Source organism: Rattus norvegicus, chromosome 9, assembly GCF_021556685.1.
Source record: "Rattus norvegicus strain SHRSP/BbbUtx chromosome 9, alternate assembly SHRSP_T2T, whole genome shotgun sequence".
Lineage (NCBI taxonomy): Eukaryota > Metazoa > Chordata > Mammalia > Rodentia > Muridae > Rattus > Rattus norvegicus.
The window spans coordinates 64,992,727-65,006,803 of record NC_141542.1 but is presented as its reverse complement, the minus strand read 5'-3'; the positions used below and the strand labels follow the sequence as shown (position 1 = coordinate 65,006,803).

The window sequence follows — 14,077 nt, the reverse complement described above, 5'->3', positions numbered from 1 at the left end:
AACCAGTCACTAACACCAGGAACCATCACTAACACCAGGAACCATCACTAACACCAGGAACCATCACTAACACCAGGAACCAGTCACTAACACCAGGAACCATCACTAAACACCAGGAACCATCACTAACACCAGGAACCATCACTAACACCAGGAACCAGTCACTAACACCAGGAACCATCACTAAACACCAGGAACCATCACTAACACCAGGAACCATCACTAACACCAGGAACCATCACTAACACCAGGAACCAGTCACTAACACCAGGAACCATCACTAAACACCAGGAACCATCACTAAACACCAGGAACCAGTCACTAACACCAGGAACCAGTCACTAACACCAGGAACCATCACTAACACCAGGAACCATCACTAAACACCAGGAACCATCACTAACACCAGGAACCATCACTAAACACCAGGAACCATCACTAACACCAGGAACCAGTCACTAAACACCAGGAACCATCACTAACACCAGGAACCAGTCACTAACACCAGGAACCATCACTAACACCAGGAACCATCACTAACACCAGGAACCATCACTAACACCAGGAACCATCACTAAACACCAGGAACCATCACTAACACCAGGAACCATCACTAACACCAGGAACCATCACTAACACCAGGAACCATCACTAACACCAGGAACCATCACTAACACCAGGAACCAGTCACTAACACCAGGAACCATCACTAACACCAGGAACCATCACTAAACACCAGGAACCATCACTAACACCAGGAACCATCACTAACACCAGGAACCAGTCACTAACACCAGGAACCATCACTAAACACCAGGAACCATCACTAACACCAGGAACCATCACTAACACCAGGAACCATCACTAACACCAGGAACCAGTCACTAACACCAGGAATTAGTAAGGAGGGAGCAGGCATGAAAGCATTCTTCCTCTTGGCTTTTACGTCATACACTTGTAACTGTGCTATACACAAACTAGCACAGATGTCTTCTCAGGTGACAGGATCAGCTGATGGCTGGGGGAAATGGCTCAGGCGATAAAGCATTTGACAAGCATGCATAAGGACCAGAGTTCAGAGAGCAGGAATCCATGTAAAACCGGATGTGGCTGTGCATGTCTGTGCTCCCGACATCACCAGTGAACTAGAAGGAGCGAAGAGAATTCCCACAATCTACCTGGACCTGCACCAGTGAATAGGATACCCTGGCCCAAACAAAGTAGGAGAGTCTCAACCCCTGAAATCATCTTCTGACCCTTACACGGCCCATGGCACATGTATCACACACACACACACACACACACACACACACACACACACACACACACACACACACACGCACACACACTCAGAGAGGAATGACAAATTGCTTATGACTGAGACAGTGTGGGTGAGGAAGGCAGAGTAATTAACGACTCCAGCCTCTGTTCAGATCCCCAAGTGTTGGATACCTCCCTCCACAGTCTGCTGCTTACCTAACAGTGGCTCCTTAGTCACGGGGACAAGTGGTTGACAGTACTTAACACATCATTTCTTATGCTTCAAGACAAAGTCGTACCTTCAGAAAGCATGAAACCCATTGGCCACAATTGTGCAATTATATCCTACTGTGCGGGCTGACACCCGGCCCCTTTGAAATGTTGAGAATGGAGAAAGGAAACAGCTGTGACTGTCAGAGTCATCGCAGGTAATGAAGAATGCTGACTGAAGGTATCTGACCTATACATGCACCGGCATGGTCGGTAACGATAGCCATATTCACCCACGACTCAGAGTACATGCATTTATAAGGAAAGGTGCAGGAGGGAAGTAAAGCAGAACTTCTGCTTTCTTTCCATTGTTAGCATAGGTAGCCCTGAGAATCTCCTCTGAGGTTAACTCTGTCATCTCCACTTGATGGATGAGAAAATAAGGCTTATGTCCCACAGACAGAGTAAGAACCCAGAGCTTTGGTTACTGGGGTTAATGGTTAAGCTCTGAAAATTTTCAGGAAAAAGAACAAGGAAAAACCTTAAGTATCTGGAAGATGCCAGACTTTATATAAAAACCCCTGAATTCACCAAGCAATTCCTCACACAACTAGGAAGCTTTTATACAAAGCGGTTGAAGGTTTTACAACTTATAATGCTTACTCGATCACCCCAGAGCCTATTTCAGTTTCTTCATGAGTTTTCATGGAAGTCATAAGCTTCTAGGTAGAAAAGTAATTAGAGGAGATGTTTGCCCCCAAATAATTTACTAATGCTTGAAACATTCCCTCTTGGTGCTTTGTGCTAAATGGGCATGTACCAATACAAGGAAACAGCATGAAGCCATGGCAGATAATTACTAAAAGTACAGGCTATACACTCAGTTCACTCTAGGGACTTCTCACCTGACCACATTAATTTACTTAAATGTGCCTTGAATGATGTGAAAATAGACCACTACTGGGTCTCTTCTGCCTGTGGAACTACTGTTGGTACTGGCTGGTCCTCTGATAGGGAGATTTAGAGAACTTATTACTCGATGCCAGACACTTAGTACAGCAGAGAATATGAAAAATCTCCAGAAGCCTCAGTGCAACTGCATCTTGAGATGTAAACTTCGACATAAATTCACATTCTGCAGAGATGAACTTATTAGGTCAAACAAAGAAACAACGGGGACGAAGAAACCCTGGAAGCAGAATTTGTTCTTCTACCCAACAGGCCATCACCAGCTGACTACTGTCCGGCCTTCACTTCAGGGGCTTTCTAATTCCAAAAAAAATCACCAGCTGATACCCAAGATGTGCCTGCTCGTGTCTTAGAAATAAAACATCCATGATTGTACACGCTGGAAGATGGAGGCTTTTAAAATAGACAGAGGAATCAAAATGAATGAAATAAAAAAGAACGAAAGGGTTGGGAAGGAGAAGAAGAAAATCTCATTACCCTAGGGCATAACAAGAGGATTAGATTGCCTGGAAAAACTGTCTTCTTTCACACATGATCTCTCTCCTAGGAAAAGAAGCCTCATACTGAATGGAAAAGCAGAAGCTGTAGGCACTGTCCCCAGCAGCCTAGTCCTCGTCACTGAGCTGTGCGCTGCCCTTCCCTTCCAGTCGATATCCATTTGGACAGGAGGAGAATGTGACAACCAGGATGGACCTGCTGTCCACCCAAACCAGCAGGTGCTTAGACGTTAAGAAGAAATTAGATCTCATCAATGCGTGCTACTACTGTTAGGTCAATACAGAGAAAGCATCAAAAGAGGAATCCAGAATAAGGAAGTGGTCAGATTCTTGGTGCAGGCCTGTGGAAATATCACCTTCATCTCAGTTTTACCAGTGAGGACAGAAAATGCTGCAAGTCCATGACTCAGAATGCCGAGTGTCCCAGAGACCCCACACCTCCTCACTGGTGATTCAAGATGAACACTGGGAAAAAAAACACCTAATTTTATCTAATGCACGTAGGCCCTGTCATTAAAGCAAGGTGAGCTCAAATTACGTGTGCTTATAATATAAGAAACTATCATTATTATTCAATTTTAACCATTTTTATCCTGTCTAAAATAATTGCCTACCTCTTCTCCAGCTAACCAATAACCAGGAATTGCTGAGTGGAACTCAACATTTCCACTGGAAAGTCCAAAATATAAACATCCTTTAGGGACATAGACTTTAAATCATTACAATTCTTTTACAAACATGAAGACTGGAAATTGGGTCTCCAGGCCTCACATAAAAGCCAGATAGGCTTTTATAGTCTACCATAGACTGCTTGTAGCAATATCTAAGAAGGCAGAAGTTCCAGGCCAAGGTGAGTAGCGAAACTAGCCATGCTCATGAACTCAGAGTTTGACTGAAAGGCTCTGTCTCAATGAACAAGGTGGAAAAACAATTGAGGATGATCACACACACACACACACACACACACACACACACACACACACACACACACCAGCCTACACACATGTATCCGCCATACATACACATAGGGGAAAATGATCAAAATGTGAATGAAGCCCAGCCTAATTTTACAAACAAAATAATATGCCAGCCTAATTTTTTAATGATTTGCAGTCCTACAGAAGGCATAGTAAAGGCAGATATTATTTACACGTAGGTAGCTGCTCACCAGCTACCGTGAACTTGGTGATTGATTGATCTACAAGGTTCTCCAAATCCATCTCACACATATGGTGTCAAGAAACAAATTAGATCAGTTTCCTTGAGAATGTATTGGACCGGGCAGTTTCATTCCTAATCAATGATTTACCACCAATAAGATCAAAAGTAGTAAGTATATAAAAGAACAAAGCTACGTGCCTTTCACAATATAAAAAAGAGTGCAACCATGTTGCATATACTACAATGGTAAGAATGTGCCACAGAGAGGTTAAACAATAGGCCACAAGGAGACGACACACAAAAGCGGCAAACAACTGTACCATAAATTCACAAGAAATCCAAGAAGAGACGAACCAAAAGCACACTGCCACTCTACCTCCTGTGAAGGGCCAGTTCATTCCTCTGCCTCCCTGTGTCTTGGGGGGATGTTCCCTGGGGAAACCCCCCAGCCTCACCTAATCCTTCCTCACTCCTCCCTGACCCAGGAGGAGGAGCAACTGACTGCACTGCTGGGAATGAGGTTTTCTCCAGATCACATTCATGATGGCTTTGCTCTTCAGTCCAGTGAGACAGATGGGGCAATGGTCACAGGGAAAAGCCAAAGACACTTAGGGCTATTAATGGCTTCCTGACTTCTACCTCCAGAGGGCTACTTATGTGTTAGTGTGGAAGCATATAAAATAGGAAAAAAAGAAAGGAGATGCAGCTTACTGGTACAGTACATCAGAATGAGGTCCTAAATTCAATCCCCAGGATTACTAAAAAGATCAAACACACACACACACACACACACACACACACACACACACACACACACACACAAATTATGAAATCTGGAGCTTCTCAAATTATTCAAAAGCATATATTGACAGGTGATAGTGTGTGTGTGTGAGTGAGTGAGTGTGTGTCTGTGTGTGTATGAGTGTGTGAGTGTGTGAGTGAGTGTGTATGAGTGTGTGTGAGTGTGTGAGTGTGTATGAGTGTGTGAGTGTGTATGAGTGTGTGTGAGTGTGTGTGAGTGTGTGTGTGAGTGTGTATGAGTGTGTGAGTGTCTGAGTGTGTGTGTGTGTGAGTGTGTGAGTGTGTGTGACTGTGTGTGTGTGTGTGATGCCAGATTTATTCAGCTGTTGGTTGTTTGGTAATAGATAGGTGGTCTCTGTACTTACAGACTATGTATTTGGTGGAAGGCTATAAACAATGAACAAATTGGTATTTAAAAATGGAAAATAAACATTTATTGACTGTTCTCTACATGCCAGGACCCACAACAAGCATTTTAGAGCTGATGGATCAGATCCTCACACGGCTAGATACTGCTAATCTCACTTCCAGGATGAAGATGTAGAGGCCCAGAGAACTGCAGTAACTTGCTGTCTATGAAGAAACGCCAGAGAGATCATGTAGTGAACAAGGAATAGATGTGCTCATGAAACAGATGCCCAAATGATGAAACAGGACAGCCAGGGCTGCCCGTGTCACATGGTACAGTACATCAGAATGAGGTCCTAAATTCAATCCCCAGGATTACTAAAAAGATCAAACACACACACACACACACACACACACACACACACACATATATATATATATATAACCAGATCATGGCTCATTTCCCCCATTTTATATCTCAGATTCTGCAGCATATTTCACTTGAAAACGGAATGCTGATAACGGAGAGATGGCTCAGTGGTTAAGAGGGTTTGCTGTTCTCTGGAGGATCCAAGGTAGTTTCCCAGAACCCACATCAGTCAGCTCACGACAACCTGTACCTCTAGCTCTAAGGGATTCAACACCTTCTCCTGGTATCTGCGCTCACAGGTACAGACACAGACATCCACATCTACACAACTGAAATTTTTTCAAATCTTTAAAAAAAACCAAAAGAAATATCACTGCCATAACAAGCCGCTGAAGGTCTTCCGAACACTTAGCCAGCTCTGTCATTTCCTTATCTAGTCTGCGTGTGTATTTATTTTCATTCTAACAATTCCTGTACCACTCTGGGGTGAGCCTGGAGGTTTAATCCTAAAAACAAGCAGAACACTCAAGAGGAAAGCAAGATAATGGCTGAGGGCGCATAAACGACTGTGTTATAATTAATTTCTAAACAGATGACATTTAAAACTTAAAAGAAAAAATCAAAAAAGGAGAAGCATCAGAGTGGTTGGTGTTGTGGCCCACTGGCTCCAAGGTAAGGAAGGCACACAAGAACCAGTCAAGAGGCAGCTAACTCCTGACAGTCTACAAACCCTGGGAGCTACTGAGCAGCCATTACATAGTCCTGCTGACTTTCTTACTTCAGCCACCCTCAGGAGGAGATAATGATTCGACGTTTTACTATTAGCTATACTACATTTTTATTATCTAGATATCATGGAAGAGAGGGGACACGTCTCAAAATAACATCTGAGGTAAAGGTCTGCTCCCTCAGTGTATCAGGTAAAGACTCCTTTAAAAAGCTACTAATTTACCTGGGTGGTAATGGCACACCTTTAATTCTAGCATTTGGGAAGCAGAAGCAGATGGATCTCTGTGAGTCTGAGGCCAATCTGGTCTACAGAATGAGTTCCAGGACAGCTAGGGCTACACAGAGAAACCTTGTCCCAAACAAACAAACAAACAAACGAACAAGGCACCACCACCACCACCACCACAACAACAACAAGAAGTCAATTATATTTTAGGGCTAAGGTAAAGCCCAGCACAGTTGCCCAGTGTGTGTGAGGCCCTAGGTTCAATCTTGGCACCACAAAATTAATTAATAAATTCCTTAGATTTTATTTTTAATCACAGAATACATTTTGTTATGGAAAACCACCCTTGAAGAACCTTTTTTTCACATCAGATTGGCTTAAAGACCTGTGGAATCTAAACATAACAAATACTTTAGTACATTTCTAAACAATTTCCCAAAGGTAATAGTAAATTCATTTTTAACAACAATTTAGCCAGCCACGGTGATAAACGGGTTTTGAGGCCTGTTTGGGTGAGACAGTTAAGATTTTTCTCTCAACAGATGGGGGAGAGAAATGGGTGAGAGAGGGAATTGGGAAGGGGAATGGGCGAGCGGGCTCAGGATGGAGGTGTGCGGAGAGACAGGAGAGAGGGCCAGAGGACCAGGAGAATGGAGGGAGACTGGCAGCTAGGGCGGAGGGAGAGCATCTCTAAGACATGCCAGAGACCAGGGATGGGGGAGGCTCCCAGGATCCAACGGGAGTGACGTTAGCTGAGACTCCAAGCAGTGGGCATATGGAATCTGAAGTGGCCACTTCCTATACCCAGGCAGGCCCTCCAGTGGACGACAGATAAAGACACCAGCCAACCTAACCACGAAACTTTCCAATCCCAAATCTGTCCTGTCGAGAAGTGCAGGGACAAAGATGGAGCACAGACTGAGGGAACAGCCAACCAATACTGACCCAACTTTATACCCATGCACCGATCCCTGGCACTGTTAACGATACTCTCTTATGCTTGCAGACAGGAGCCTAGAATAACTGCCCTCTGAGAGGCTCCACTCGTCAGCTGACTCTAACTGACGCAGAGGGCCACAGTCGAACACTGAACAAAGCTCACACAGTCTTATGGAAGAGTTGAGGGAAGGATTGAGGGACTCCGAGGGGATAGGAACTCCATAGAAAGACCAACAGTATCAACTGACCTGGATTGTTAGGGTCTCTCAAAGACTGAAACACCAACCAAAGAGCATACACAGGCTGGACCTACCTCCTCTCCCACTGCCACACATATGTAGCAGATGTGCACCTCAGTTTTCAGGCAGGTCCCCCAACAACTGGAGCGGGTGCTGTACCTTAATCTACTGCCTGCCTGTGAATGCTGTTCCCCTAACTGGACTACCTTGTCCGGCCTCAGTGGGAGAAGATGCACCTAACCTGCAGAGAACTGATGTATCAGGGTTGGGGGGATACCCAGGGAGAGCCTCTACACTCTCAGAGAAGGGTAGGGAGAATGGGGGTACGGATTGAGTAAAGAGGGGACTACAATCAGAATGTAAAATGAATAAAAATATTAACAGAAAAGGGAAAGTAATTTCTTTCTCAAAAACCAAAACAAACTATATGCACGTATACATATATGTGCATACATGTACATATCTTACATAATATCATAAAGCAATCTGGAATGCAATGGCTAAAATTTTTTTAGAAAAGTAAACCGGCTTCTTCTCGTCTTCCGGACACAGTGTTTAAATTTTCCACTATTTTAGAATGCCTGTTTTATTATTCTCGACTGGCTTATAAAGAGTCAAGTAAAAAATACTTACAGTTACTTATCACTCCTCCCAGCGGATCGCCTTTAAAGTCAAATTCAATATCCATGTATTTGCCCTGTCAAAGAAAGACTCCGTAAGTTCATCTCAAACCCCCTGGTGCACTTTTGAAAAGCAGCAAGCTGACTCACTTTTAGTCCTTTGTCTCAATGGAATTAAGAAAGGTAACTTCAGGTAAACATGACTCGAAGCCACGTGCCTCCGAGAATAATTCACACTGACTACCTGAGACCTACAACCCATCGGGCTTCCGCTGATTTCAGAACAATTGTGGCCGACACACATGCACACTGACAGGCACTCACGCAAGGAGCAGGGTGGCTCCTTTCCATCACGTGATTTTTTTTTTTTCTCCACTTCAGACCTTTCTCAAATCAAGACTGAAAACAAGTCTTGGCAGTGAAACTGATTGGAAAGATAAGTTATTTCATTTCCTAGGCAAATGTGTTTTCAGCCACACAAACTCGGGCAGTAAGAGAACCACGACAGTCCATATTCCCATCTATCCTAACCAACACACAATGATGTGCTGTCACAGGCTCAGGATCAAAGACTACTGATTCCTTTTGGTAGCCTTTGACCTACACCGTACAGCAATGTAGAGCCCAGGTTCACATCGCACTGTATGGAGAGTATCTTAAGACGGCTGGAGTGTAACATTGTGAAGTTTAAGGTCAGTCTCCAATGCACGGCTGAAGAGTAGCATGAACATCAGAGTAACCATGACAGCTGCTCTGTGTTTGAAAATGAGTATGCTTACTTAACTAGTAAAAGTTTTTTTGTTTTGTTTCATGTCCTACCTTAATCATAGACACTTTGTATATAATTTTCCCTAAGAGTTACATTACTTCTCAAATGTGATAGGAAGGGTGAAAAAAACATGACCACGTGGTACTTAGTCAACAATGCAATTTGTGACTTTTTTATTAGCTTACAGATGCTCCCTCACTGTCTTCCACTGTCATCTATCCTTTTCAAATCTTCACGTGCATTAGGCAGATGTCTCCAAATCATTTCTTCTAGGTTGAAAACGGCAGAGGAGAAACAAAGAAAAGAAAACAGACACCATATCTGTTGGGAAGGAGCTGGCATCCTGGTAAATAGGACATTGTGGTAGAGAGACAAGCTTGCCAGAGCTCATGGATACACATGGTTATACAAGGTGGGAAGACAAGGGAGGAGGAAGTGAGTTCACAGTTAATGCAAAGTGTCTGAAGTTAGGTGGACAGGAGTTACGGAACAGAAGGAGCAGGCACAAAGACCAGCTCCTGTTAGGACAGAGAGGAAGGGTTTCAGCCTGGAGAACAAACTCAGAGCACTGTGACCTTCTGACATTCTCCTGATTTGAGCCATTGTGCCTGAAGTTTCCTAAACAAGGAGGCATGATCAGATTTGCCACTTGACAAGATCACCTGATTAGTGTGCATTGGACTAGAAAGGAGTAGGACCAGATGCAATGGTGTCAAGGGACCAGGGTATCAGGTGGCCGTACTGATTAGGGGAGAAATGTTGACAGCTTCCAGTAGGAGCAGCAAAAGAGGAGCACAAATGGAGAGCTAACCAGAGCCACAGGGACAGGCTGTGGCTTGACAGAGAGGCCCTCCAGAAGAGCTGGGACACAGGCAACACAGGGGCAAAGGAGCGAGAGATGAGGAAAGTAAACTCTACAAGAGGTGGGCTAGGGATTGACTCCCAAGAAGGAGCTAACTTCCACAGAAGTCCCTGGGCACAGGAGGCTAAGGAATCCAGAGAGCAGGTGGAGGGGTTTAGTGAGACCAGAGTTAGAAATCTTCCAAGGTGTGAGTGTGAACTATTCCCCACGGCTTGATGTTTCAACATTAGGTCCCAGCTAGTGGTGCTCTTTGGGAAGGTTGTAGAACATTTTGGACACGGGGAACAAATAAAGACAGATGGCATAGTGTCAGGGATCATCATGGGTGCTTCTCCTTAAACCATGAGCCAAAATAAATCCTTCCTAAGTTGGCTTTGTAAGGTATTTGGACGCCATGAGAAAAACAAAACCAAAACCAAAAACTTCACTGCGGGTGTATGCAGGGACACACACACAGACGAGGCACTAGCTCTAGGATTAATTCAGATCGAGGGCCTGATGACTTCCCAGAAGAAGCTGCCAGACAGTAAACAGTAAGAGTAGAAACATGACAGAGAGGAGAACAGGAAGACAACCACCAGGGAACTGCTGGACAGCTGTGAGAATTTCCTCAAAGAAAGAATGGCCCTAAGGCAGCCACGCCCTCATAGCTCATCTAAAGCTGGGTCCTGGCGATGTCACTAGTCTACTAGGAAATGACTTGTAGCTTTCTGTAACTTAAAAACAATGTATAAGGACTCTAAACTTGACTCTTAGCACACTCCAGTTGGAATCTTAGTCCATGGTCTTAAAACCCCTTCCACATACTCTTAGGTCCAGAAACAAACTATGGTAAATTTAGGCCCCGGCTTCCTCATGGTTCCCAGCCAATCTTTCCTGTTCTCCAGAGGACTTTTGAGACCCTTTAACATTGTCTTCTACCCTAGCATCTTTCTGAAAAACTTACAAGTGTATGCACTGGGTCATCACTATTTTTAGGTATGGCCAACTTCCCTAATCGGTCTACATAAGCTTCTTAAAGAGAAGCATTCACTGGTTGAGTGTTTTCTGAGTGTCTATGGCGGTACCATGCACTCTTCTAACTATAAGAGTTTAAAAGGTACACAAGGAAGTCAGAATACCTGTTCCCATGATGCCTCTAAGACTCTCAAGTCAAGGATGACAAAATGAGGTAATCTGATACAGGAATGCTAAAGAGTAATAAATACCTTAAATAAAATAAAATCAAGATGAAGTCAGAGTATATGAAAGGTTTTACCAAGGTATCATTTGAAGGGAGACACAAATAATTCAACATACCACCCAGCATGTGCAGGTCTATAGTGGACTCCACATACGACTGCAAAGGCTTGGGGTTGAAAAGCACTTGGGATGCCAGAGGGCCACAAAGGTGTGTGAAGCTGAGGCAGACTGAGGGGGACTAAGAAGCAGAGGCAGTGTTTCAGCCAGACAAGCCCTGGAAGCTGCCGAAAGAGTTTGCACTGTAAAAGCAAAGGGGCACCACAGAGGCTTGCTGGAACCTGTCTGCAAAGATCACTCCAGCTACCAGAGAGAAAGGCCACGGGCTATACAGGAGGTGTAAGGAAACCTATACTTATAGTAAAATGCAGAAACAAATCCATACAATTTATTTATTTTTTTCCTGGTTCTTCCAGACAGGGTTTCTCTGTAGCTTTGGCTGTCCTGGAACTCACTACGCAGACCAGGCTGGCCTCAAACTCAGAGATCCACCTGTCTCTGTCTCCCAACTGCTGGGATTAAAAGTGTGCACCTCTACTGGGCTAAAGTTCTTATTGAACAGTAGGTAGCACATGCCTTTATTACTACTACTCGAGAGGCACAGGTAGGAATATCTCTGTGAGTTGAGACAGAGTTCCAGAACAGCCAGGGCTACATAGGGAAACCCTGTCTCAAAATACACAAATCTTAACGACTGAGAGGTTGGACAAAACCACTTTTTAACAGTGTAAGTACTACTATCCTCTTCCCGTCAGTGCTTATCTGGCTTACAGTCTGCACGCAGTAGACGTTTCCCGTACTGCTTAAGCTATGACGCTAATAAAGCCCTAAAACACTGAGTCTCTTTCTTAAAAGAAAAAAAAAAGGTTACAGAAGTCAAACTAAAAGTACTGGGGCATATGGGAGATACTGGGGTATGTCTTTGAATGCATTGGTTACAAGTGTCAGTATGACCAATGTGTCTTAACTACAGAAGAACAGGCTCTGTCAGATTTCTTAGTAAAGTGATCAACAAATCCATTCTAGGTTAACCAACTGGAACGTAGTCAAGGATACTGTCCAATACCAATACAATAGCACAGTCACACACAAAATAGCATGGAGCCCAGTTATAAAATTATAACACGCATTTGGGTGTGTTATTAATCAAGTCATAGACCACAAAGCAGAGAAATTACTAGAAGCTAGGCGTGAAATGATTTAGCCTCTAATCAAGTGTTAATCTCAAATCCTAATACTCATGTTATAAGAGGATTTCTCTAAAGCTATTTAATAAGATAAATCACCTACCAAGCCATTCACTAAATCTTAAATTGCACTATAATGACCTTTTTAGTAATATAGTTTTCTGCCTTTGTACCACCATGGTCACATATATTTGTAAATATCTTTAAATTAAATTTTTATCACATAAAGAAGCCCGATCAATGGAATTACTTCACTTCAAATTCTATTTATGTAACAAGATTATCCATGTTACCAAACAAGAAAACACCCAGATCAAACTGGCTGTAAGAGCTTTACGGGCTGATCCGATGGGAAAATTCACAGCCTTGGGTTTAAGAACTTATTTAGCTTCCTATTTTCCACAGAGACCATTTCTTTCTTTAAGCTTTGGACAACCTGTGTAAGAAGGCCAAGAGGGAGCTGAGGTGGGGGCATGGAGAATCTCTGGTAGGCAAGCATCAGAAATTACCAGTGTTATGAGTAATGGGTAAGAAGACTGCTCAAGTAAATGATCTTTTAATACAAAAATTTGGTTAAACCACAAAAGAAGAAAAAAATCTCAACGTCCCTTCATGGAGTCAGACCAAATTAAACAGATTTATAGTCCCACCTACTCAGGATGCTGAGGCAATAGAGTTCAAGGCCTACCTGAGCTATAGTAAGTTCAAGGCCAGCCTGAGGGACTTAACAAAACCCTGTAACCTAAAGAAGCAGAGAGAAGAAAAAGTGGGGTACTACAAGGTATAACTTAGCAGGCACAAAGTCTCCAGAACTGCAAAAGGCAAAAACACGGGTAGTGTTTGTATCTTCGTGAAGATCAGGGGTCTGATGTGAGCTGGAGAGGACCAAGCTCGCCAGCATGCTGGACTGTAACAGGAGTGGAGGGCGAACAGCAGCAAGGCCCAGACTCAGTCACGACAAGACACTCACTAGTTTCAGTGTGTAGTACTCAGTTCCCCTAGACCCTTGCACTAAGTGATTTTACTGCCAACAGGTTTTAAAACGCACCCCATCTTCTAAATACCAAACGCTAGCTGAGTAGGAAATGATTATAAAGAGCCTTCTTTAAACTCCTGTAATTTTTTGATTGAAGAAACATAATAAAAATACCTTGCCACTCCCCCCCCCAAAAAAAAAAAAACTGAAAAGAAAAAAAAAAACTCAGAAAACAGAACAACAACAACGACGATGACAAGAAACCCAAAGAACTCTTACAGAACCTACAGTAAGTGGTCTCGACTGGGGGTGGATGCTGTCTGCCTTTGAAGATGTGTGTATTAAGAAATATTAAACATCTGCTTGTTTAAACACACATGGACTAAATATTAGTGTTAGCACTTACGCTTATACAAATACTTACGAATCTGGATGAATTGTCATTCCTTACAGTCTTGGCATTTCCAAAAGCTAGTGAGAAAGAAACAGATGCATCATTAAAGCTGATAGAGAGAGAGAAAAAAAAAGATTACTGAGCAGAAACATAAAGCAACTGTCGTTCTGAACAGGAATAACTCTGGCAAGCACAGCTCGCAGCAATGCCATTTCTACGCATAATTCCCATGCAAATATAGCTTCCAGAAATTTTAATAAGTTTCTTAAACTTCCCTCCAG

At 43.3% G+C, this 14,077-nt stretch overlaps 1 protein-coding gene across 15 annotated transcripts in view; it reads right to left on the bottom strand.

The window, feature by feature from the left end:
• Myo1b (myosin Ib) overlaps window positions 1-14,077 on the bottom strand; it is a 161,712-nt gene that overhangs the window by 54,363 nt on the left and 93,272 nt on the right. For all 15 annotated transcript variants that reach the window (XR_015628381.1, XR_015628383.1, XR_015628382.1 and 12 more), the window contains 2 exon segments: window positions 13,827-13,873; window positions 8,383-8,446 (listed from right to left, as the gene is read on the bottom strand). Coding sequence is in view for 12 of the 15 variants with exons in the window: in NM_001432365.1 (NP_001419294.1) it covers window positions 8,383-8,446; window positions 13,827-13,873 (111 nt within the window). In the remaining 3 variants the exon portion in view is untranslated.